Below are 25,911 nucleotides of genomic sequence, written 5' to 3'. Positions count from 1 at the left end.
GGCCCAAGTTCATATGCCTAGTAAGGGGCAGAGCTGGGGTTTGAGCTTGTGCTCTCACCTGCCGCATTGTGCTGGAGGTTCCCAACACCAGCAAACCAGTGCACGGCAAAGTGCTCTGTGAACTGGGAAGTGCTGTTCCCACCGCAGGGGTCTTTCTCCCCAGAACTCCACTGGATGCACGTCTACAGATTGACCCCCGGGGTCCAACTCTATTCACTCTTTGTCCATCACTGGTTTTCCTTTTGGAGTGGTGAGTGCAGGAATCAAAACAATAGAAGCTAAAAGAAAGCTCAAGCCAGCTGAGTTTTTGCTGGGCCTGAATCAAGCCACTTCCCCTCTTGCCCCAACGTAGATGGTGGATGGTGCATGGAACGAAGAGGATAATTTGCCAGGGTTTTTCTCTCGCTCTCTGGGTTCTCTGGCCCAGAGATCAGAGGTGGCTAGCACCTGCCCCCAACCCCCTCCTCGTTCATCTGCCCTGGCCAGACTTAGCCTGTCCTATTCCCTACCATGCTCTGAGGACACCCCAGCACTCGGTTTCCTCCCTTAGCTCCTGATCTCCTAGATTGGAGCAGTGCCGCATCCTGAAACTAGAATCCTGTTGCACAGTTTGTGGGGAAGGCCCCAGCAGTGGGCTGAACCTGGGAATGGGGACAGACGACTGTTCCAGAGATTAAAGCCCCAACAAGGCAAGGCTCGATAGGGGCTGCTGGGTAAATGTGTGTAGGATGAATTGAAGGAACTGTGAATTGGGAGAAAAGGGGGGTGGGGTAAAAGCAGTAAGTTGCCACAAGCAGGGACAGAGAGCAAGCCCACATTTCAGCAACTCGCCTGGGACAGTCCCACCTTGATGGGCCTGGGCCTGGGGAGCTTCTGGGGTTACTGAGATGCCGTTCTTTCTGTCCTTTGTCTCTTGGCCCCTGCCAGTGGGGCAGGCCCGGAGGAGATGGGCAATTTATTTCACATAATTGTTGGAGTGAATTGAATAGGCAAGCTGGCCTTATGCCCTCTCTCCCCAGACGACTCGCAGATCAGAGGGCTGCGTCTGCCCTGATCCCCGCTCGCAGACAGCTGAAACCTGGAATGTTCTGAGTCTCTTTCGGAGCCCGCAGAGACAGCCCGCAGAAGGCCTCCCTCGGGAGAGCGCATCCGTGTTTAACGGCACCGAGAGTCCAGTGGGTCTCTCGGGTTGCTCTTGTCCCATTTTTGGTGGAAATGCAGCTTGACTGCTGAAACGCCCCCTTCCTATTGAAAAAAACAAACCTGTCTGTTCCATCTTTAGAAGGGGGTGGTGCTAACAGTGGACCTCTGGGTGCCCTCGGGCACCGACAGTTTGGGTCAGGGGTTCTGAGCTGCCTTGCGGGTCATGGTGTCCCAGTCATGCTTGTGATGACTCTTAGGTGGGCCAGCCTCTGCCAAGCCGGCCTGGGGGACCCCGGGGGCTGGGCCATGAGGACATTTCAAGACTGTTGGTGTTCTGACCCCTCCAGCTCCCATGGCACCCAAGGCCCTCAGAGCCGCTGGTCAATGTGTGGCTGCCCTTGTACTGCCGACAGGTGGGGGTGCCTCCTCTCTCCCTGCATAGGTAGGCGAGCAAGAAACAAGGGGGCCGTGACTGGGCACGCCGTGGAAGGCAGAGAGGGCCTCGGCTGCAGATTCCAGTGTGCTCAGTCAGCCAGAGGCAGGAACTCCGTCTCAAGCAGGCCAAGAAACGGTTAATCTCCAAGAACTCCGACTTCTTCCAGACTGGAGGACTGTGCCCAGTTTTATCGCTGCCAACTCCGGGAAGAATTCCTGGGATCTGTAGTCTGTGCCACCTCCCACCCTTGGCCTGCCTGTTCATCCACACAGTTGTGGAGACTACAGTTCCCAGAACCCTTACAGAGGCCAGGCTGGGGGTGGAGGGTGGGGAAGAGGTGGGGTGTGAGGCTGGGTGGCGGAGGGAAGGGGAGGAGGTGGGGAGAGAAAACCCAGTTCACCCCCTTCCTTTCTAATTCTTCCTCCTGGTGTGTCTGCTCCAGCGCCCGAGTTAATCCCCCAAATCCGGTCTCCCGGGCCGCAGCTGCTTCCCTTCGCAGTGATGAATGGCTCGGGGAGGGAAGGTGAATGCACATTTTAATTACTGAGGCCGGTGCTGAGGGGGCTGGGGAGGGGCTGAGGGCTCAGCATTGTTTAGAGGCTGAGGGCGCCCCTTCTCATGGGTCACTTCTCTTTTGGCTTTTTACCTGGGATAGGGGGTGGGGTGGATTGAAGATGGGGGGTTGCCTTTCTGGGAACTACTGCTTTAGGAGGCGAGGGGTTGGGGGGCGGGTGGGACGGACAATATCTCTTTGTCAGAATTCCTAGCATGTCTCAACATTTGTAATTATCTTCCCACCCTTCCAACCCCCAGTGCCGCCTGCTTTGAGAGAGGACATTGCCAAAATTTGAGACACTGGCCAGGAGTTTGGGGTCTGCAAGCCCAAGAGCCCTGGCTCTCTCCTCCTCTTAGTGTCTAACCTGCTCTGAGTCTCCTCTTCCTCTTGCTTCTTCCACGTGTTCGAGCAATCTCTGGCCCACTGCCCCATTTTCACTGGAGGTTTTAGGGCTGGAGGACCCCAGGAGGGTGTCTGGCAAAGAGGGGAGATGTGGGGGTGAGGACCAAGGAAAGGGGTCAGCAGGGGGGCCGGGGAACCTCCTGGAGGTTTGGGATGATCTCTGGGTTGGGAGCTCTTCTGCTTGACTCCCTTCAAGCTGGCTGAACAGAGAGCCCCCCGTGCCCCACACCCGGGCCGTCTCGGACCTGAGCTGGGGAAAGGCCAGAGCGGAGGCTGGGGATGAAGTTAGGAAACAGCGGCCTGTGGTCAGAGGTTGCCAGTGTGGGGCAGCTGGGGTTTTTCCAGCATCCACCTCCCGTTCCTTCCTCCTCTGTTCTTCCATCTCTTACCCTCTGAAAACTGAGGTGCAGGGGAAACGGCAGAGCAGGAGGAAAAGTTTCCGTCGTGAGCACAGATGAGCTGGGAGTGCACCCAGGGCCATTTAACATTCAGACCCCTTTCCCTTCAAGTGAACACAGCCAGAGGAACGTTCATCAAGACCCAATTTCCCCAGGGAGCCCTCCAGCTCGTGCCGGAGCATTTGGCCAAGTGAAGGAACAAAGGTCAGGGGAGCAAAGCAGAGACCACAGCCCGGGCAAAGGGGCTCCCCGTGTACCTGCTGGTGGGGGCCGAGGGATCCTGGGGAGAACTAAAACAGGAAAGCATTCCCTGCTCTGGGTGTGTGCCCTCCCCGGATCCGCCCCCCTTCTGACGCTGGTCAGGGACCTGTGAGCCACAAGCAGCGCAGACCACCTCCAGGGCCTGGTGGAATAAGTGAGAGTCCACCCAGAGCATTTTGTATCAAAGACCTGAGTGGGATAACCAGGATCTTCTGCTCTCTGTCCTTAGAAACAGGCGCCCAGGGTCCCTGTGAGCTGGACGGCTCTGGGAGCCAGACTGCAGCCCCCGGCTGCTTACTGCGCCTCCTGTCCTCTGCGGTGTAGGTCCCGGCTCCTCCTCCCCTCCCCCAGATCTTCCCTGAGTGAGCCCAAACCTCAGCATGGTCTCGCCCTCCGAAAGGAGCCCAGTAGGAACGGTCCCGTCGGGGTGCACATTTTGCTGTTTTTAAGAGGGCTGGCTTTGGAGGGGAGGTGGGGGCAAGAGAGGACTGGGTCTCTGCACCCTGGGACCCGAGCTGCCCTGACCCCGTTCTGGGTGCGGTGGGGCGTGATGGTCTGAGCTACTCACTCGGCTTGTTTTCGTTATAAGTTCCTGCCCCAGATCCACTTTGTTGATTTTACCCCAGATATTTTTCCGGTAATCACGGGAACACTTTGTGGATACTACCCTTGACACACTTCCCCTGGCAGAGGAAGTGCACTAATTACAAGGAAACCCACCTGTTCTCCCTCCCTTCTTCCTGATCAGGCTAGGATTCCCAGTGGTCTGGGATCTAAGTATTAAGCCTTGATTAGCTTCCTGGCACAATAAAATGAAATACAGCCACTTGCCCAGAGTGACACAGCATGCCGGTGTCAGAGCCAAGAATAGAACCCAGGCCACCCAGGCCCCAAACCTGTCTCTCTAGGTTTGTCGCGGGAGGTAGCTGCAATAGGTAGATCTAGAAATATAGTAGTTGCATCTTGGTTCTATCTCTATATATGTATATATCCTACAGATTGCTTCTGCTCTCTATATATACTCCAGGAGAGTGGGTGTGTGCATGGCGCTGGAAAGCAAGTGATTAAACCAGTCTACCCACCCATGCTGACTCAAGCCAGGCCTCCTGCCCACCCTGCTGGCCATTGGAAATGCATTGCACCTATAAATTACAGTCAACAGCTGCATTACCAGGGCACTGAGAGGGGAGGGAGAAGAATCCTGACAGAGCTGGCCCCACTGCAGGCACTGTGGGCACTATGCTTGGTGAGGCCCTGCTGCTGGGCCCTCTGCTCTACCTGAAAAAGCAGGAAGTTTGTCCACAGGAGCAAGGTGGGCCAGACCTGTGGACAGTCCGGCGAGCCACCACCCAGGCCACGCCAGCTTCCTCAGACACGGTGGAAACACTTTGCAGGTGTGCCTAGCATTTGGGGGCAGGGACATGCCTCATGCTTCCTTATTCCACAGCCCCCTTCCTCTTGGTGTGTGGGCTGCCCCCTGTGTTCTTCCTAGAGAGAGAAATGAGCCAACCCAGGCCCAGGATGGACGCAGGCCCCAGGAGCGTGCAAGGGGCTCTCCTGTGGGCCCAGCTGCTCTGCAGGCGCTGATGTGAATGCGCTTCTGCTCCCTCCGGGCAGGCAGAAAGGCAGGGAAGTAAACTGGAGGAATCTGCAGGTGGCCAAGGCTGGGGAGACCTCCATGAGTGTCTGGAGAAAGGGATCCTCTCATAGACTGAGAGCGTATCTCCTGAAGCCCCTCCCACTCCCAGGCTGAGGGCCATGTCAGCAAGAGGTCAGGGACAGTGTCTCCAGCTGGGGCAAATCAGCCTCAGCCTCTACCCACCTCGGACTTAACTTTGTACCAGAGAAAAAACGGTTGCACTTGCACCCTATGTCTGTACCTCCCAACCCCTGTGCCCAGCACAGGTACTCAATGAAGCAGCCTGTTGGCTAAAAGAACTCGCTGCCATCTGTCCTCTGCGTGAGGATGGGATGTTGCCCTGAGCAGGCAAAGACAGTGCCTTATGTTCCCTAGAGACTTCCCTGAGGGTATCAGACACATGGGCACTGTCAGGGAAGGGGGAGGCCCTGCCTCAGTTCCAGGTGTCACATTGGAGGCTGGGCTGGATGAGGGACTTTCTTCAAGGTCCACAAAATCCTGCATTTGGATCATCAGACCTGTGACCTAAAAGGGTGAATGGAACGCCCCCTCCCAACCCCGGCACAGTGGCACAAGCCAGAGTTTATTTTGAGTCAGCTGCTTCCCCAGTCCCCAACCCCAGCTGTGTGTCAATGAGGTGAGGCAGAGGGGGCAGGGGGTAGGAGGGGAGCAAAGGTGGGGTCTGCTGGGAGTTTCTGTTCCCCGCCCTGGGCTCACCCAGGCTCCAACTTGAGGCATGACATCAGCTCCACACAGATCAGGAAAACAGGTTTCAAAGCTGCTGTTGGGGGCATGACCCCTCCCCCAGTGGGTGTGAGAGGACTAGCGGGCCCGGGAAGCTCAGGGAGCAGCCGTGACTCTGGCAAGACCTGGCGGGCTCTGGGATGATAATCCAGCTTGCTTCTCTCTCCTGCCTTTCTCCTGCCCCCTCTCCCTCTGCCCTCTCCCTGCAGATCTCTGGTGAGCAGCCCCCAGCCTGGCCCAGGGCATGCCCCAGTTCACTTTTGCCTGCTTCTGTGGCCTCCACGGCTTCTGCAAGATGAAGAGGAAGAAGGAGGACGTTCACAGAGAGCGGGAAACAGCCGTGTGAGCAGGACCAGGGCCCCTTCTGCAGCCCGCCCCAGGCTGCGGGTCTTGGGCACGCTCCTGGTCAAGGCTTGGGCCAGGATCTGCCCGCTACTCTTCTCGGCTGGGCCTGACCGGATCTAAACTGAGGGCAGCAGCCTCCTGTGCCTGGGTCTCCTCCTGCCCAGACCCTGGTGCTTCCACCCCCCGGAGACCTCCCCGGAGAGAGTCCCCTGTCATCCAGGGGAAGGCCAGGACCAGACAAGAAGTCCCAGGGAGGCCCCAGGAGTGAAACTTCTTTCCTGGCCCGGGGGCTCCAGAACTTTGCAAAGGGTGACTTCTCTCCTGAGAGACTGCAGAGTAGGAAACTGGTGGCTCTGCCCAGGAATTGCCCAGCAGCCCTGACCCTGGGGGAGGCCTCAGCTGGGCTGGGCCCACTGGAAGTGGAGACGAGCCCCCTCCAAGCTCGGGGTGGAGTCTCTCCTGGGTCCTCAGGACCCCAGGCAGGTTGTGGGAGATGAGTCCTTTCCCAGCGTTCCCCTGGGCCAGGCAGAGCCAGGCCTGAGGGGGTGGGCTGGCCATGCGTAGGATGGTGGAGTGCGGACAGTGAGAGGTGGGTGGCCAGCTGGGTCTCCCTGTACCCCGCTCTCCCCACACTGTGGAGCAACCTCCCCTCCAGCCCCTGCCTCTCTGGTCACTCACTTCATGCCTCCTTGGCTGCAGCGCACACGGCAGGGCTGTTCCACAGGCTCTGACCCTCCTCCTCAGGGACTACCTCCAAGGCCAGGCTGAAGGGCCCTTTCCCGGACTGAGCTGTGCCCTCCCTTAACTCTCCTGTCTCCTCGTCTCACCCGCCTTCTCAGAAACCACAGAGGGAGAAATGCTTGCATGTGGTGCCTTTAAGGGAAATTCTCGGGGGAGGAGGCCTCTAGGACTTGCCTTGACTTTCCCCCTAGTCTCCCCTGGCCTCCACCTTCAGGGTCAGTCTCCACCCCGACTCCCAGCCTATTTCCAGGAGATAGGAAGCAAACAAAAAACATTTCCTTCCTTCTTTCCTTCCTCCTCTCCTCCCCCAATTTTGATACAACTGAGTCCGTCACTGTGCCTGGACTTTCAGGTGCTAGAGGGCTGTGCAGACAGCAGAGCCGGCCGCAGAGACACTCTCCGGCTCTGTAGCTTTAGCAGGTCCGCCCTCTGCTTTATCACAGGAACAACTCGGCCCAGGAACAGTCAGGCCCCTCTACTCAGGGACAGAATAACCTTTCTGACAGATGACCTGGGTAGGGGAGATCAGGGCCCCGGGACAGAAAGAGGGGGCTGTGTGCCCCCTGTCTTAGAATGTGGGCCTCTCCGGGTGGTCGGGGGGCGGGAGACCTCTTCTGCTGGTTCGCCTCTCCAGAGCCCGGGGGAAGCAAGGGCACATTCCGTCCTGGCAGCTCTCGCCTGTCTAGCTCACGCTCAGGGCATTTCCTGGGCTCCTGGCAGATTTGATAGGATCCAGGTCATCTTTGTGTCGCCAGAGCACAATTTAAGATTTCTTTCCTCCTATCCTTCGCCCTACCCCCTAGCCCCAGCCTTCTAAAATCTGTTATTTCCTTTTGCATCCAAAGAATTGTAAACAGAAGTCCTTGCAAGGAAAAAGCAATAAAGGCCAATGGGGTCACAAAGGACAGAAGAAAAACTCCCTGGTTCTTCAGCCTCCCGGGCAGCGGAGGCCTCGGATGAGGCCAAGAGATGGGCGGCACAGCCTCGGAGGGTGCCCTGATGCAGATTCAGGGGGCCCAGCTCGAGGACATGAGTGTCCCAAGCGGTTGCCCGTGAGGCTGAAGCCTCAGAGAAGTCACTCCTGTGGTGGAGGATGAAATTGTATCCTTGAGACTCAGAGGTGTTGGGTGTTGTGTCCTGACCACACAGCTCACCCGGAGGAAAGGTCAGAAGAGTAGAGAACCTGCGGGAGGGGTGGGGAACGAGAGCTTCCCCCTGCGGCCTCTCCGACTTGGGCTTCTGCAGGGCTGTCGGCTGCAGGGGTTGATGCTGAGCTTGTTCAGGGAGCTTCTTCCCCGAGAAGAACTCCCTTGGCTCTGGAGAGATACTGGATATCTTGAGGGCCTGCTAAGGGGACATGGGAGAGGTCCCAAGGTCAAGGCATTTCTGAGTGGAAGCCCAGCTGTGCCTGCAGATAACTGTCCTCGGCCTCCAAGCTGGTGGTCTGGTCTTCATTCAAAGCTAAGTTAGGGGCTAACACTGCAGCTGAAATGGCCTCAGAGGAGGCAGTAGCCCCTTCTAGCTGGACACCCCATACTCTATCATCCCCGTTTCCTTCGCAGCATCTCGGGAGGCAGTCTGGAGACCAGTTCTCACCTCTCTGCTCCTGGGTTTGCCCAGGGGAAAGGTTGGTTTCATCCAGAAGGGTAGATGTGGCCCAGCCTGCAGACCATGTGCTCCAGGGCCTCTGAGTCCAGTCCAGGTTTTTCTCCCTTCTGTTCTTTTGAGGAAGGGGGCGGGGCCTGGTCTCCAGGTTTCATGTCCTGCGCTGGGTCTCACTCCCTCCCAGAGGTCAGGTTGGATTGTCTTGGCCTCTGTTTCCAATTCCCTTCATTCCTCCAATCCCTCCCAGACTCCACCTTGAGGTGGGGACTAGGAGCTCCTGGGGTGAGGCAGGGCTGCAGGAGTAGAGGGCTCTGAGGAAGGGGTCTGGCCTTTCCTGTTGCAGCATGGCACTGAGTCCTGCAGAAAGCTGGGAGCCTTAGCCCCCCAGGGCCTCACTCTGCTCATCTATAAAAGGGAGAACGTGCCATGCCCGTTTCCCCCTTGTGCTGTGGGCTGCTGAATGGGGCATAAAGAGATGTGAAGGGTACTGAAGGCTCTTGGGCCTTGAATGTGGTCAGGGACCCTAGCCCAAGGGACCTGGAGGAGCTTCTTGTCTCAGGTTGAAGTCTTTTTTTCTTTTCTTTTTGTATTAGAATGTCATTTCCTTCTTCATTTGGGGCATGGGGGGTGACTTGAATGTAGCATATGGGTCAATAGAAATATATAGGGGGATTATTTTGGAGGAAAAAAGCAATAATTTAATTATCTGAAATATGCATGAGGTAGCACAGCGGGATGCAAAGAGCCTTGAGCTGGGAACCAGGTTCCTGGATTCTAGCCCCACCTGGACGGTGATGACAGTGTGACCTTAGGCTGATCGTGTCCTATTTCTGGGACTCAGTTTCCTCAACTATAAAGAGAGGATTGCATTCATGTTCTGCAGGTTCCCTCTGAAAAGCTGGGCCTCACTGGGGCTGGGGGCTGTGGGGCCGGGGAACTGCAGGTTTCCAGAGCCCTGTCCGGTGTGCTCTGTGCGTGCAACAAAGGGAAGTGATGTGTGTGGTAGATCTGAGAAATGGGGCTAGTGAGGGAGAGCACCAAAGCACCCGGAGCTGCTGCCAGCACCCCCCCTCTGCTCTCCCTGCATTTCTGCCTCTCCTCCTTCCTGCAGCCTGGCCACCGGGGAGAAAGTGTCAAGTGTCAGCCTCTACTCAACTCCAGGCCCTGTCTAGACCATCACAAGTGCCACTTTTGTCCTCTATCTTGCTCTCTGTCATACACACACACCACCCCTTGCAGATGGGATCTCAAAGACGGGCTTTCTGCCCCAGTTATATAACCCATGGGCTTCCCTTTGCATAGCTGCTGGTGAGCCCATCTCCAAGCCGACTAACCCACCCACCTCATTCATTACTTTCTGCAATCAAAAGTGCCTCAGGCTGCAGCCTGCCCTGCCTGCGGACCGAATGTGCATGTTGCCTGGTGGTTTGGGACAAGCTGGTGGTGGGGTGGGTTCATGACTGTCTTTGGATAAAGGGCTGCAGCCCCCCATTTCCCAGAGCTCCTCCATGGCTGACTCCTGACCTCTGAGAATTGCTTCCTCTCTCCCAGCCTCTATAAAAGGATGACAACAAGACCCACCCCATCCCTACCTCCTAGCAAGGCATGCATTGCAGGGGCACAAGGTATCAGATGTGCCAGATGTGGTTTGAATTTTTGGAGACAGACACTTGGTTCTAACCACGAAGACGGGCTTTCACCAGAGAAGGAAATCTCTGGCTCCTGCATTCACTGGACTCCTGGGGGCTGGTCCAGAGAACCTGGTTCACCCTGGGCTGACAACCCCACCAGAACCAACAACCAGAATCTGCTTCCAAAGAAGAAACACCCCATCCCTCTCACTCAAGAACAAGAGAGAGCCTCCACCACCATCACCCTATTTCCAGTACAGAGAGCTCCCTACGGCCATGTTGCTAACCCGCCTGGGAGCAGAGGATGTGGCTTGTCAGAGTGAACCCACGCCCAGGCCATACCCTCAGGTCACTGCCTACTCTAGCAGGCTTCTGGCCAGCCCTGCCTGGGCTCCCTTCTCTAAATTCCCATGGGAGCAGAACCACGGACCATGAAGAGGAAACAGAAATGTTGACTGTTTACAGGGGAGCCCGGGGGGTCAGGACCACTCACAAGGAGGGTGAGGTGTGGGGCTCAAGCATCCCTGGAGAAACGTATTATGCCGAGGAAGAAATTCCAAAATCCAGGAGCCCCCAAAACGGCAGCCAAGGCTCTGGAGTTCCAGGGTTTCCTGGTAGGCACCCCTCCCTCCTCTCAGCTCATCCCTGTGTTCCGTCAGAGAAGCCAGAAGCAGAGGAAAACTGGAGGGGGAGATGGCAGGACCCAGACCAGATCCTCAGGACTCTCCCAGCCTTCGTTGCCATGGCAATGTTGCTATTTTTATCTCCTTGTTCATGATGCTCAAAGCTCTCACTTTCTCTGTTCTAGAGAGGCCAGGCTGGCTTCTGCCCTCACCCTCCAATCCGGTACCTTCTCCCGGAGGCCTGAGGAGGAAAGGAGTGATGGCGGAAAGGGGAGCCCACCGCCAGGTCACCCCTCAACCCGGGCAACTGTTTGACAGTGGCCTGGCTCTGCACTTTTGAGCCTTTTGGTTTCCAGCTGGCTTACGAGCTGGGTTTTATATTTTCAAGGAGATCGCAGCTCCCCATGGTCTCACTTAGAGGCTGCTCGAGATGAGTATTGCCATGCAGCTGTGACACCGGGCTGCTGCCCATGGGAAAACCAGACCCAGCTCTGAAGAATGTCCTGTTAGTACAACTAACTGGCCCCTCTATAGGTAGCTAAGTTTGCATTAACAATCAAATACACTTAACATCCCCAGGAATCTAAACCAGGGCTTCCTGACCTCTGTCCCTCTGCCAAAGAGCTGAGGCAACTGGGCTTTCATGTCATCGCCCAGTCATTATGTCCAAAGCCAGTCAGCATACACTATCCAGGCTGGATGGCAGAGTCCTGGGTTCCTTTCCTTCCCAACCCCGCATGCAGCCATGTTTCTCTTCAGGGGCTTGAGGTGAAGCCAGAGTTTAATGAAAGGATTTCTTAGAGCTGGTCAATTTCTGTCCCAGCCTCTGGTCCTCTCCCTATGCCCCCACTCTTACCCCAGCAACAAGGAACCCCCGAGAGTCAATGGTACTAACGTTGCCCACCTATAAGCTCAGTGAAACGAACCCAGCAGAGCTGGGGTGGTTGAGGTGTAGGAGTGTGGGGTGGAGCGGGGAGCATTGCATGCCTGTCCTCAAGACCGTGACCCTGGAGACAGGTCCAGGCTTCAGCCCAGTAAAGTAGCAAGCATTGCATTGGACTCCTGCTTTGAGGTTCTACCGCAGCTGAACTGAATCCTGGAGGGCTAACTTCTCTAGGGTGGCCGGGGCCCATTTACCCAGCCTCTACTTGGTTTCATTTTGGCTCGAGTTGCACGGTTTCCCGAATCTATGCACCTGGAGTAAGCACTTTTCTGGTTGACTCTGAAAAGCATGCCAGCAAACGCTGCTCTGTTAATTGCTGTAATAAACAGACTTTATTACACCCCTTTGCAGTAAATGAATTATGTTGTCAGGGTAGATGGGGCGTCCGTGTTGATTCCGCACTGGGACTCACTGCAGTGGCAGAAGCTGAGCATCTCCACCAGCTCTGCTGAGGCGAGGAGGGAGATGGAGCGGGGGGGAGCAGGAGCGTGAACAGAAAGGGAAGTGGTGGGGCCTCGGAGGAGGCTTGGGGAGCCACACAGCCCCTGGAACAGACAGACGAGGGTCCCTGTGCCGCCCACAGTCGAGGGAAGGCAGGCCTGTCCCCCAGCATCACAGAGAGTAGTGGGGGGAAAGTGGCTGGCGGGGGGGGCAAACAGGGAAGGTGGTTTAGGACTACAGTATGATCACATAGACCGAATGGTGCCTTCATTTTTTTCCAGGAACAATAGTAAAGACCTTTGGTTGGGCTTCTCAGGACTATTGACAGAACAAATGGGAATTTTCAGACTTACAGGGAGAGAAAGTTGCTATCCGATGGCATAATGTTAAGAACAAGAATTGTTCTATAATGCTCTGTGAATTGCCAATACAACTCTTTTAAAAAAGAATCATATAACTCCACTTTAACTGGGGGACAGAAATTCCTAACTGCCACTGAGAGGGACCAGAGACCTAGGGCCATTGGGGCCAGCCCCAGAGCCAGCTGCTCCCGAGAGGGCTGGCTGCCTCTTCTCCCCGTTCAGCCCCCGTGGAGCCTGGCACACAAGCGCCCGTGAGGCTTCGCTGAGCAGTCTGCCTCTCAGTCTTCACAAGGCAGCCGGAGGGCTGCCCCTCGCCCTTTTGCTGCCAGTACCCCAGTCCTTACCTTCTTGTAGGGGGAAATGTGTGCTGCGGCCTATCGTCAACTCAACCCATTCGATCAGTATTGAGTCCTGACTGTGGAAAGCCCCGTGGGAGCAGCTGCAAGAGAAAGGAAAATCAAACATTGATGTCCCCCTGAGGAACTCACAACTTAATTAAAAGCAACATAGCCCTGGCTGGTGTAGCTCAGTGGATTGAGTGCGGGCTGCGAACCAAAGTGTCGCAGGTTCAATTCCCAGTCAGGGCACATGCCTGGGTTGCAGGCCACACGGCCCCCAGCAACCGCACATAGATTAAAAAAAAAAAAAAAGCAATGTGCCAAGGCTCCAAGGATGCAAGATGCCTTACAGAACAAGCAAAGCTTTGAGTCTTTTGGCCTGAGAACAACAACTGTTTAGAAAGTGGGGAGGTATCAGGGAAGGCTTCACGGAGGAGGTGGAATTTGAGCTGAGCCTTAACGGATGGAGAAGTGTGTTCAAAGCACCAATCCCAGAGACTTCTTTTCTCTTTGCTGATATCTACAAATGCCAGACACAGCCAGCAGGGACCTTGCAAGCAGGTGCTGTGTACAGCCTCTTCTGTCACAGGTGGGCCCGCTGGCTCCCAAATTTCTCTCCTCTCCAGGAGTCTGGCACCTGAAATTTCATTAGTGCTTTCTCTCTTTTATTTTAGGCTTCGGTCCCCTGAGGCTTATAATATGGGGAGAGGAGCAAACATTGGGTAGCTCTCGGGCATTTGTCCCGCAGCGTCAGTGACGGCCTCAGATTCCCTCCCTGGAGCAGGTTTCATTAGGATAGAGGGGAAAAGGCGTGCGGGCACCAGGGGATACCCGGCTGGGGCGGGTGGGGAAGGGGACACAGAAGGGTGTAGCTGGGCGGTCTGACAACGGGCTTCCCCAGTCTCGCAGCTCCGCCTGGCCAGGACTGTGCACGCTTGTGCTCCTTCTCCCTCCAGACCTCCTCCCTCCTTTCTCCTCCTCTTCCTTTCTCCAGCTACCTTTTCTTCTCCCCTCCTTCCAAAGAGACAGTCAGGACCCTCAAAGACATCATATGGTGTCCTGTCGTGAAGACTGGGGACAGAGGCATGGGCTGGTGATCCTAAGGCTGCTGTGTTTTGATCTCGGCTCTGCACCAGCTGATTCTTGCTGGTGGCCAGATAGACACCGCGACTTTGTCTGGACCTCAGTTTCCCTCCTTGCACAATGGGTGGATCTCCGCCTCCATCTCCCTTTCTCTCCATTGACTCTGGGGGGAGGGGCACAAGACCCAGGTTCTGGTCTCCATGCTCTTCACTAGCTGTGGCGGCCTGGAGAACCCACTTATCTCCCCAAACCCCTGTCTTCTATCTATACAGTGCAGATGATCATACCCACCCCACAAGTTTTTGCGAAGATCAAAGAGTATGTGCGGAAGTGCTTACTTTGCTCATGCCTGGCATAAGCAAGAGTTTGATACCAGTTCATTGAAAGGGTTAGTTGACAGAATTAAAAACAGCAGGAGATTCTGCGTATCTCCATGCTGCACCTCGCTAGCATTGTTGGGCGCTGGATAGAGATTCAGAAAACAAGTTGAACTGAAGTTAGGTATGATTTGAAAACAGGTGTGGAGGTGTCAGGAGTTATTAAATTAGCTCACCTGTGTCCTAGGTAACTTCTCCTTTCTCAGGTAACAGGCAAGAAGTAGTGCATAGACAGGATTGCCCGGATGCAGTGTTGTGTGGTGAGGTGACAATGAGGTGACAGGGTTCTTCTAACTTCTGATTCCTTTTGCCCTCTTCCCCACACCCCGCCAGGCACCTGGATGACCACTCTAGACAGGTCACTTTCCTCTGCTGCATTTTGGGGAGCATCCTGCAGGCGGCGCTCTCCCATCACCTCAGCCTCAGAAGAGTTGGGGCTGGGGTAGGGAGCCAGGGGAAGAGAGGAAGTGTGAAGGAAAAACAGGCCCACGCATCGCTCACATATTTACATCAGAACTGTCAAAATAGTTATTTTTAAGTCGAGTTCCGTCTGCTGCGGGTTTACAATCGGCGTAGCGGGGGCGGGACGCCCTGCTGCAGGGTGCACGCTGGGCGGGGGTTCTGGGTGCAGTGGGAGTACCTGTGTTGCACACGCGTGCATGGGCTACTGACTCTTTCTATTGCCACTTTACACCTAGCTTTGAGAGCTGCCGAGACCACTGACGCTAGCCTGCCTGCCATTCCTGGCTCTCCTTGTCTCCAGGGCAACGTGCATCCGGTCCCAGCTAAGATGGATAGCTGTCCTGTGCTCACCGCCCACTGGAAGGGAGATTCCGAAGCTTTGGTTGTCCACCTGGCTGGGTCCCTGATCACACCGTCAGTCTGGAAGCCCCCCATAGCCTATCCCCATACCCCCTAGCTTTAGCGTGGGCCCATTCCATCTCTAAAGCAAGATTTCACGAGCTCTAGATCCCGGTCTGATTCTGAGGACCAGCTTCCCACCCCCACACAGCCATCCGCGACATCGGCCCTTTCTGGGAGCGCAGGAGCTGGCGTTCTCCAGGAGCGGCCGTCGTTCCGTGGTCCGGAAGATGCAGACCCCTGGGTCTGCAAGGGGTGGAGAGGACGACTTAGTTCTAAATATCAGGAACGTCAAGAATTAACTTTTCCCTACAAAGTGAGGAGCCACAGGGTTTGACACTCACGACGCTTCTTTCTGGCCCTCTCGCTGGCTCTCTCAGGGGCAGTGGGATTTGAGACAGACGCTGGCTGGCCCTGCTGCCATCAATATGTGTCCCGGCTCTGTCCAATGTCTGCTCTGTAATGAGCAGTGTTTCGGAATGTCACCTCTGTTAATGGGGAAGTGGCACCTGTGCACAGCCGGAACCACCTCTCTGTCTTCATTAGGCAGTCCGCAGGCTGGCTGCCGGCCGCCCTTGCTGGGTGACAGATGACAGGGATGAGGGGCGAGAGCAGCAGCCTCCTGCTGTCCAGGATTCAAGCCCAGACAATGACCCTGGATGCCCGTCCCTGACCACCCCCACCCCCCACTGCAAATGAACTGCTGGAAAAAAAACCCTTTTGTAAAGCAAGGTGCTGCAAAGACAGATACTAGCTAAAAATCAGGTGAAGGAGAGCAGAGGAGAAATTTCTAGAAACAGACAGCTGCCCTAGCCACTATGGTCCGCTGTCCAGATTACATTCTGGGGCACCTTCCTCCTCCCCTACCTTCACAGGCCACCTTTTATGTCCCTTCTAATAAATCTGTGCACCATGCAGCAGTCACAGGATGAGGGTGTAATGGTGTTTTCATCCCAGACTTCCCCCTAGCCAGGCCTGCAAATTATCTCTCAGCAAAACCCTGCTCCTTTTGAATCTCGGCCCTCACACCCACCTGTGACAGGGGGGCGCTGAGATGCGCTAAGCCCCGAAGTGGCATGAGACACTGACTCGGCCTCAGAAGAGCCCGCTATCAGGATGAAAACATCGCTATGGATACCGTGTTCCTCCGATTCAGCTCGATGATTCCAGCCTAGCCCCCAGCGCTGTTTTAAATAGTGTGGCATTTCCTTTATCTTTTCCGCTGCCCCAGCTGGACCCACAAGTGGCCTTCTGTACTATTACATGACCGGAGATGGCTGCGGTGCCAGCTTGGAGAGTTAGGGGCAGTGGTGAGGATCACTCCTAGTGGCCCCAGGCAACTCTCTGATCAGGAAACTGCGTAGGAAGCCAGTTTCTGGACTGGGGCTGGCTGTCGAAGTGGCTTCACTTTGCCAGGCCCTCCCTTTGAAAGGTGGGGAGGCAGACCCCTGGGGTTTGGGCTTGTCTCATCACCCCTCTCTCCTGTCTCAGTGAAGGGCTCTCTTGTCCATCTAGATAATAATCCTTTGATGGAAGCCAGGGAGTCGTCCCGGACACACCCCACTCTCTACCGCACATCGGATCTGTCACTAAATTCTGTCACTAAATTCTGTTGGTTCTCCCTCCTAACTTTCCCTCAGACCTGCTGGCCTTCGTCTCCACTGCCACCACCTTAGTCCGGGCTGTCCTCTGCCTCTCCGGTGTCCTCGCACCACACTCTCGCTCGTGGCGCTCCAGCCTCCGCGCCTTTCCTGTTGTTCCAGGGGCACAGCACGACCCTCCCTGAGCACCCAATACGAATCGGATCCTGGCCCCCTCGGTCTTCCCTGTCACGTTAGTGCTCTCTGAAATGTCCTCATTCACTTCATTCACTTGCTTGTCTGCTTTCCCGTCCAAGGCTGTAAGCTCCAGGAGGACAACTGCCGCCTGCGTTACTTATCCTAAAGCCACAGCTCGAAGAACAGTGCCAGGTATGTGATGGGACTCGGGAAACATTTGCTGAACGAATGAATGGTTGGCTGCAACCTAATGACAGCCTCGTCCCCAGCCCTGCGCCAGTCCCATCGTTCTTTCATTCTTTCCATAGCAACTGTCATCACATGACATGAGCCGCCTCCCCACTCAACGCCCTTCGGTGACAGGCAAATGTTGGCCGTTGTTGAAGCAGAGTGCAGGGCATGTGTGGGTTTTATTACACTTCCACCTCACTTGATAACTTACTTCAGCTTGAAACTGTTTAAAATGAATTAAGTTTTAAAATTATGGAAGCAAAGACACAGTACAACCTTCAGTGGCTCCCACTGTCCTCAGGATAAAGCCTGAGAGCTCCTCTCCTGCTTCCTGGTCCTTCCCCGACAGGCCCTGCCCTCACCCATTACCCTATTGTGCCCTCAGAGGATCCCCAGGAAACACCCGTGCTTCAAGCGCCAGGAACAGCTGCATTCTGGGAAGAGCTGCTTTGTCTTCACTTGACGGGTGTGGAATGGCACGTTTTTTGTGTGGCTGTTAGAAAGCATTGGAGACCCTCCTGCATGTGCGGTGCAACAAAGGTCTGTACGGGCCACTCAGGCTTCCGCTTCTTGTAGCTCCCTTCTTGGCTCCATATGATGCTCCCACTTTGCCTGTTTTCTTTGGCTTCCTCGTTGGTTATCCTTGCGGGCGCCCCATCTCCTTTAAGCCGTGGGGATTCCGCAATGCTGGTTTAAGGACAGGAATGGACGTCCCACTACACCCTCTCCGCCTTGGTCTGTCTCATCCCTCGTTAAGTTTAGCTGCTCCTTATACTGAACAACACTCCTTTTGCTGTGAGTAAAAGCCCACTCCCGCCAGTACGTTCTGTCTCCCTCTTCCACACCTGTCTTAGGGGAAAAGCAGACCCCTGACCGGTCTGTATAGAAGGACTCACTACTCTTAGCCTCCCTGAGCTCACAGGAAAAGGCGGGCTTGATGCTGAGTAAGGTGGAGAGATGCCCCTATCACACCTGTGCCCCTCCCCACCTGTGTTGGGATCCTACGGGCACAGCATGGAAACGGGGCTTTCTCACAATTCACACTTGTGAGCACTTACCATGGGCACTTACTGAAAATAGTGTTCTGAACATCTGAGATGCATTACTTCAGTGGGAATAATGGACTATTACTATTACATTCTTCTTCTAGAGATGTGAGAGCCAGGGCCCAGGGTGACAGAGCTTGTAGTAAGCGACAGGACCGGGGTACAAATGGAGACAGTTTGGCCCCAGAGTCCGTGCCCCTAACCACTCTGCACTTGCCTCTCAGGGCTCCCTGGTGGGTCCTGAGCTCCTGGTTGAGACACTCACCACCCAGAGCCTCCCTGCACACCCCTCAGCACTGTTCCTTAGCACCTCACAGGGCCATGCCTCCCTCCCTGCCTCCCTGCTGGTGTCTCTCCTCCACCCCTCACAACGCCCCTTGCCCTGCAGGTCAGATCAGTCTTCCCGACAGCTTTGCTGTCATCCCTCGGCACCCCAGTCAGAAGCCTGGGGCGGGGAGAACCCATCACTGGCATCAGAGGGTCCCAGAGTGGGAGGCTTCTGGAGGCCTCCACCCATGAGAGGAAATCCTAGGGCTCCTGGCCCGACCATGTCCATCCTCTTCTCTAAAGTAAATCCTTCGCAGAAGCCTGGTCTCAGCCCGCTACTCCCTCTCCAAACCTGCGTTAATCACATGCCCTTGCCTAGACTGCCAGCCTCCTGCTTTCTGCCTACCCAGACCTTCCCGCTCTTCACATTCCATTCTGACTTCCACCTCCTCCCGGAAGCTTTCCTGGAACACCTCCCGCCCCCCAGTCAGTGGTGATTTTTTTCTCTGCCTCTGAACTTCAGCACCACTCATGGGTACACAGTGTTGGCACTTGACTGTGAACTCTGGCTTCTTGTCTTTTCCCTTGTCTGTTTTGGTTTGTTTCTCCACCTAGAATGAAATCCCTCTGAGAACAGAAGCCACATTTTTGATGTCTTTCTATCATCCATGGATTATCCCAGTGTTCCTGCTTGTGGTTTATACACCACAAATCTCCTCGTGCAGGCCCTACAGGGGATCAGGATGGGACCCCCAGAGAATCATTTGTTAGCATCTAAGGTTCGGCTTGTCTGTGTAATGGGACCGGAGGCTAGACCCATTTTGGTTGTAAGAAGCAGCACAAAAGACAGCATAAATGGGTAGCTTCCTAACCCTGTACAGAAGTGAAATTCTCCCTTCATGGGAGCACAGTAGGTGAAAGCAGGCAGGGTGAAGCTGTTCTGGCCCCCTGAATCAGGGCCGCCCCATGCCCTCCACCTCTCCACAGCAGTTCCCAGAAAACCCTGGGCCTGGAGTACCATAATTTGAAAATCACTAGGGAAGACCTCATCTTACTTCGCATAAGAAAAACTTACAACTTAGTGGGTTCCTGAAAGTAGAAATAATATGCACTTAATTTTATTAAAAGCATATTTGCTATTGCATTTATAAAATGACAATTAAGTGACTTTTCCCCTTTGTTTCCTACAAATGTTTTTGTTTTCCCCCATTACCCTTGTTCCTTCCTTATTGTCTTGAGGAGAAGCTTCTGCCAGAGCCCTCACTGCATTTGACTAAATGACCCATTCGCTCATCCGTTGTCCCCATTATACAGGTAGGCCCTTGAGAGCAGACACTCTGCTTTATCCATCTTCTGTTCAGTCTAAGCAGGGTGCTTGGTATGGAGGAGGTGCTCCGTAGCTGAACTCCCGAGGGGTCTGAGTTTCTGGTTATTCAGCCACCTCTTGGTGAGCCAGCCCCACCCACAGCCTCTGTGGGTGATCCACCCTGAATTGCAGTGTGGAGTGGCTTCTCCTCGTCCTCCCTTCCCCTGCTCCCTCCTTCCCCTGCCCAGCTGCCATGGGCTCGGAGAATATTAGTTAATTTTAATATTAGCCTAAGAAAGATTAATTAAGAAGGCAAATTTGCTCTAAAAGGTGTAATTAATTCCAGAACCAAATAGAAGAGCGTTATGGATTATCTGCATTGCTGCTGCCTTCAAACAGCGTGCATAATCAAGGGCCGACTAGACGAGGACAGAATAATTGTTTAAGTGCCAGTGCTGTGTAGACCGAACTCCATCTGGTTCCTTATGTAAGTGGGCTTGTAACCGGAAAAAAACACCGGTGTTCGGGCTGCCTGTCACTACCAAATCCAATAAGAAATGACAGTGATTGAGTCTTTTATGGGCGCTTTATTCAGATGGCTGGTGATCCGAGAAGATGGCGGGTTCATACCCTAACAAACCATCTTCCCTTCTCCTTCCTGGCCAGATCTTTTATAAGGGGGTTGAGGAGGACAAACAAAGTACGGTGAGGGCTTTGAGATTCAGAAGCTGTAACATTTCTGTCCTGGGCAGTTAGCTGATCCCAAGGGTGAGGGGTGGTTGTCTGCTCTCCCTGGAACAAAGGTTCAGATGTCCCCAAGCATCCCCAGGCAGTAATCTTCTATCAGTGCTCCAGGAGGTCGGCTGTTTTTCCCAGGAGCCAGGATGGGCCTTATCTGTAATTTCGGAAACAAAAGCTTTAACATACACATTATTTGCTAGGCTCATAACTTTTTACCTTAAGCTAAAATTTTCCAAGTCGAGTCCCTTATTATGTTCACGGCTGATACAAAAGATTTAGACCAAGGTGGGGCCTATGCAAGTAAAGTAAAGAGGAACCATCCAATCAGAGGCCCTGGCCTGGCTATTCCAGCTCCTAAATCACCCGTGAATCTCTCTCTCTCTCCTGGCCCTCTCCAAACTGGCCCAGTGCGAGTCTGAATCAACTCTCCTCTGGACTGTGGAATAACGCCCCCAAGTAGCCTCCAGACCCTGCCTTACCAACTCATTCTCCGTTCAGAATCAAACCTAAGTTGTACCTGGCATGTCCCACTTACAAACTTTCAAATGTGCCCCCAAAAACTTTCAAGAGGTAAAGGGTTAACTCCTTAGCATGGCCCACAAGTTCCTTCCCAAAGTGCCTACAACCTACTCACCTGGTACAGGTGAGTAGAATGGTTGTCCCCAGGCCCCTGTTTTGGGGCAAACTATTGCCCATTCTGGAAGTCTCAGCCTAAATGAAACTTTCAAACCTTAGGAGCTTCCAATTCTGGGCTCCAGTTAACAGCTTATTTTCTTGTAATTGCTTTCTTTTCTCGTTAAGGAAACAATGAGCTCCTTGAAAGGGCTGTGAGTTTTGCATCTTTGTATTCTCTCCTACCTCTTCCTAACTTGCGCCAAGTATAATGTCTGCTCTACAGGAGATGATCAATCAATATTTGTTGGAAGAAATTGGTCGGTTAATGATTTCAACAACGGTGCCAATGAGATTCGCTCTTTGAAACCCAAACTTTCTCTTTTCTCCCCAAGTCAATAGTCAGTGCACCTTGAAATGTCTGGGGAACTGCCTCAGCTCTCCACTTCCTTCTGCCTGCCTAGCCCCGGCTCCTAGTCAGGTGGCTTCAGGAGGAAAGTCGCAGGAGAATGCCAAGTGAGGCCGACTTCAGCCTGACAGCTGCTGATCTTTGCTTTAGCTGATTTCCCCCTATGCAAACGGTTCATTGGCAATTGAAAACTGCAAATCTACTATCTGCTCTCCTATGTAAATTGCATTTACATTTAAATTGTGCATTCTTCCAAAGGATGGGGTTAGTAAATAACCGCAGATTAAACTTGAGGAGAGGAAATTGTGCCCCACGTCAAACCTGAGACTGAAGTGACATCTGGCTTGTACTATTTCTGTTATTTCAGTTTAATAACAGCATGTGGCATTAAGGGAAAAGAAATTGGATCTACATTTTAATGAAAGGAGGAAGCTCTCAGGGTTTAGACACCTTATCATGTTGAATACCTAGTCAATTGGCAATTAAAACTTACTTCCCTCAAGAACTGGAATAAAATATCTTTGCAGCCATGGAAGAAATAAAAAACTGAAAACAAGCTAATGCCCAAGACTTCACAGATAAAACCAAGGGAAATGGATGCTGTAAACATCAAAACCAAATATTTCAGGATACTGCAGAGTGCCAGAATTCTTAAACAGAATAATGCTGTGTGTAGAATCATGGATATATGCTGGTGGAATCTTCAAGAGAATAACCTCAGACAGAGTAGTCTGCACAAAATATGGGGCTCGACCCAACCAGACCTAGCCTGTTTCAATCCCCAGAGGCTCACCAAAAAAAAAAAAAATCTTTTAGAAATGCCTGTTTCATGCCAATAGTTTAAATGCTTAAATGGAAGTGGTTCCACCTGCTGTCTGCTTTTTTGTGTAAAGCAATTCTGGGAAATGTAAACAAAATGCTTGTGCATCTTAATAACCCAACCCTATCATTTATTTACTTTGATTGAAACAAATGTGTAAATTTTCAGTCTTTGTCTGGCGCATCCAATGTTTGGATGTTGGCGAACGTGTGTATTACATGTTTGTTTGGAAACTGAGCCACAGCTCTTGGAACTGTTGGTGGTGACGGGGCACCAGGTGCCAGAGGGATGGGATCAGACCAGCCTCGGTTCAGCAACCTCAGTCCTTGAGTTCTGGCTAAGAAAGAATTCGGAGCCAAGGCCCAAACTCTAACAGAAATTTTTTTTTTAGAAAGTCACAGAGGTAGAAGTGAGTCGCAGAAGAAATGGGCTCGGAAACGAGTTACAGCGGTGAGAGAGGGACCCTGGGAGCTGAGGAGAGAAAATGGTAAAGATGACGCACCTGGGAGAAAGAAGCGGGGTGCCGGCAGGGTGCAGGCAGCTCCCAAAAGGGAGAATGAGCTGGGCTTTCTATCTTGAGGGTGTTTATCTGGAGGTCTCTGTGGAGGATCCCAGTAGAATAGTCATCAGCTTTCCAGGTGTGTCCTTTCAGGGTCGTGGTGTCCACTGACTGGCGGGCACCAGGGCAAGGGGTCATTAGTCAGTCAGCTGGTCCTGACATCGGCCATGCCATGGGTGTCAAATTCATTTTCACCAGGGGCCACATCAGCCTCGAGGTTGCCTTCAAAGGGACAAAATAATTTTAGGACTGTATGAATGTCACTATTCCTTAACTGGTAAGGAGTTGAAATTATATTCATATTCGGCCCCTCAAAGACAACCACGAGGCTGACGTGGCCCCCAGTGAAGATGAATTTGACACCCCTCAGTCCCTGCGTTGTTGCTTGTCTGGTTTTGCAGTTTTTCTGGGCCTGGGGCTGAAATGCAAATGAGGCCCAGATGTTATCCCTGAGACTTAATGCTTCAGGCAGTGTAAAGGCAGGGCCCTCCAGGGGGCCAAATGAGGCCACTCCTCAGCCCTTTGTTCCTCCTTCAAGGGGGTCTAAGGCATGAGAAACAACCTGTCAGGGGAGGAAAGGTCAGGGAAGGGTCTGAACTGCATGCTCAGTGATACGAAAGGCCGAGGGGCTAAACCACACGACCAGCCACCAGCGTATGCTAGGGAAGGAGAGGGTATCTTGGGGGCGAGGTGCTGATTTTCCCAGTTTTGCCCATTGCTTAGGCACCTGGGGCTTTTCACCCTGGTGACCTATCCCTGGTCCATCATCCTTGCTCTGCTCATGTCTTCTAACTCCCTACCACGGAGCCACAGCTTGGGGTCACTTAATGAACCTCTCTGACCATGCACCCAAAGGTGCTCAGTCTGTTCCCAGCACCGGGAAAGTGTTGAAAGGGCCGTGTGGGTGAGTGTAAACAGAATGGAGCCTCCTGGGGAAGAGACGGGGTGTGGACACTCTCTGAGGATAGGGCACATGGATAATCAGAGTAATGGGAAACATTCATATAGTGCTTACTGTGTGTTATAGCGTGTAAAATGCTCAGAACAGCCCTGTGAGGTAGGCACTATTGTCATCCCCATTACAGAGGGAGAAAAGATAGGGAGACTTTAGTAACTTCCCCCACCTGACATCACCCAGCTGGAAAGGGACAGGCTGGGGGCTGATGACAGTGAGGCTGGCTCCACTGTCCCTTTAATCCCTTTCAGGTGATTCCTTCATATCCCTGGTATTTATTTACAACACATCTTTCCCAAAGTTACATTTTTGTCTTGCATAATTGCTTCAGCATAATTTGTCTTGCCTGGTTGTCTCAGCGGACTCAAGCTAACAGTCTAAGGGATCTTTCCTTAAACAAAATTAAGCAACCACAAAAGCTGGCCTTCTGCATCACAGAGGATATCTGGCCCAGAGTTCTTACGGAGTGCAGAAGATGAAATGAGATACGAAAGTGCTTTGAAAAGGCTGAAACCATCAAAATTCTGCAACTTATGTGTACTCTTGCCTGATTCTTACTTTTAAATGAGCAATTACTTAGCAAGTTAATATCGGTTGCTTTCACTTCCTCATTTTCCATGGAAGCTGTGGCCAGACCACCCACCCCTCTGCTACTGTGGGTTTCATCATGATGGCCCAGGCGCTGGACGTTTGGTTCCCCCTTCATCTTCCCAGTCTCTGGGCTCCATCTGGTCTGGTAGCAGCTCCTTCTCCTCACTCCTGTGTATGATGATAACTTCTCTGCCTCCCTCGACATTTTACCACGGCCGTCAGCCTATGAAGTCAACCAGTGCCTCCTTCTCCTTGACTGAGGTTAAATTAATCACCTGACTTTCACATCAGCCTGTTGCTAGGGGGGTTACTGATGTCACACTGTCAGTATTATGATTATCATAATATCTAACAGGCAAAAAGGGGTTGGTTGCTAGCGGGAACCCTTGGGGAAAACTCACTCGCCTTTAGTAACCAGCCCAACTGCATAGACTTTAGACAACCATGTAAAGGGGTAAGTGGATTAATCATCCAGTTGGATTTCATTTGACTATTTTTCTTCCATATGCGCGCTCCCTCCAGGCAATTGTCTAGTGTCATCTGAAATTGATGAGGGCTCTTTCGGAGGTTATTCTTGGGAAGGCGGTGAAACAGTGGACAGCTGTTCTCTGGAAGAAATGCCACGGGGTCTGCCTAAGCTGGCTTCCAGTTTAAAAACAAAAGGAACTGCGTTGTCCTTTCCCTTTCTAATGTTAGTTCGTTTCAGGTACCTGAAAGTGTTAATTCAGATTCTCAAATATGGAGAAAAGAGGAAAACACATTTATTAAGCACCTGCCATATGTCAAAATGTGACCCTGGCCAAAGAATAGCTTTAAAAGTGGAGATCATTAAGCTAGGAGTTCTCAAACAACCTTGGTATACACGACAATTCACAGCTTCTTCTAGCTTGTGTACAGTGTTCTTCCTAATTGGACATTGACTGATCACCCATAAAGGCAAAGTCATTACTTAAAATTGGTCCAGATCCTCCAATGCTGAGTAATTGTCTTGCAGTCATTTTCACTGTGATATTAAAAAGCCTGGAAACATGATAGAAATAAGGTTCAATAAATAAACCCCTAAATTAAAAATCTCTGTTAAAAGGTTTGAAAATGGGTCTGTCTTTCAACGGATTTTGTTAAGCAGGTGGAGGGGTCAGTTTCGGGGTATAGAGGGACCAACTGAGTGAGACCCACCCAATGTGAGGCCGCGCCGGTTTGGAAAGCCAGGTTGAGACGTGCGTGAATCTGTGTACGTCACTTTGTGCGCCAGAGAAGGAACAGCTGACTTTTTTTCAAGGGCCAATTCAACAATTACAAAGTCTTCTGGTGGTTAATTAAAAACTGCCATCGTGTTACACTCAGAGTTAAATTGCAAGTGTGAAAACTACTCCTGTTTGCATGTCTGAATGCTCTTTACTCTCTGTGCTCTCATCAAAAGGAGGGCAGGGATAAATAACTTATTTAACTCACTAAAGCATCTCTCCCAGCTCTTATATATTTAATTAACTTTTTATCTCCTCAGAGCTTGAGCCTTACTCAGAGCTCCTAAGCAGTAATAGAAATATGTGTTCATTTGTTCCTTTTGTGAAGAAGACTTTTCTTACATTTGTTGAATAGAAAAGTTAGAAATAATTGAACCCCAACATGGGGGAAAGTGACATCCATCCAAAGCCTTGTGTGAAGGC

General features: G+C 52.8%; 1 protein-coding gene across 1 annotated transcript; it reads left to right on the top strand.

The window, feature by feature from the left end:
* Positions 1-2,012: 2,012 nt before the first annotated feature.
* BLACAT1 (BLACAT1 overlapping LEMD1 locus) lies at positions 2,013-6,004 on the top strand. Its single transcript, XM_045841346.1, has 2 exons — positions 2,013-2,102; positions 5,789-6,004. Exon 2 carries the CDS (start codon positions 5,824-5,826, stop codon positions 5,923-5,925), a length of 102 nt encoding a protein of 33 aa, XP_045697302.1. The 5' UTR covers positions 2,013-2,102; positions 5,789-5,823; the 3' UTR covers positions 5,926-6,004.
* Positions 6,005-25,911: the final 19,907 nt, after the last annotated feature.

This window comes from Phyllostomus hastatus, unplaced genomic scaffold (assembly GCF_019186645.2).
Source record: "Phyllostomus hastatus isolate PE091 unplaced genomic scaffold, TTU_PhHast_1.1 phas_contig_36, whole genome shotgun sequence".
Taxonomy (NCBI): Eukaryota; Metazoa; Chordata; class Mammalia; order Chiroptera; family Phyllostomidae; genus Phyllostomus; species Phyllostomus hastatus.
The sequence above is the reverse complement of the archived record's forward strand: the minus strand, read 5'-3'. Positions and strand labels throughout refer to the sequence as shown.

Bases quoted from the DNA above. Each gene is read 5' to 3' on its own strand.
- BLACAT1 (XM_045841346.1), top strand. From the start codon at position 5,824: ATGCCCCAGTTCACTTTTGCCTGCTTCTGTGGCCTCCACGGCTTCTGC.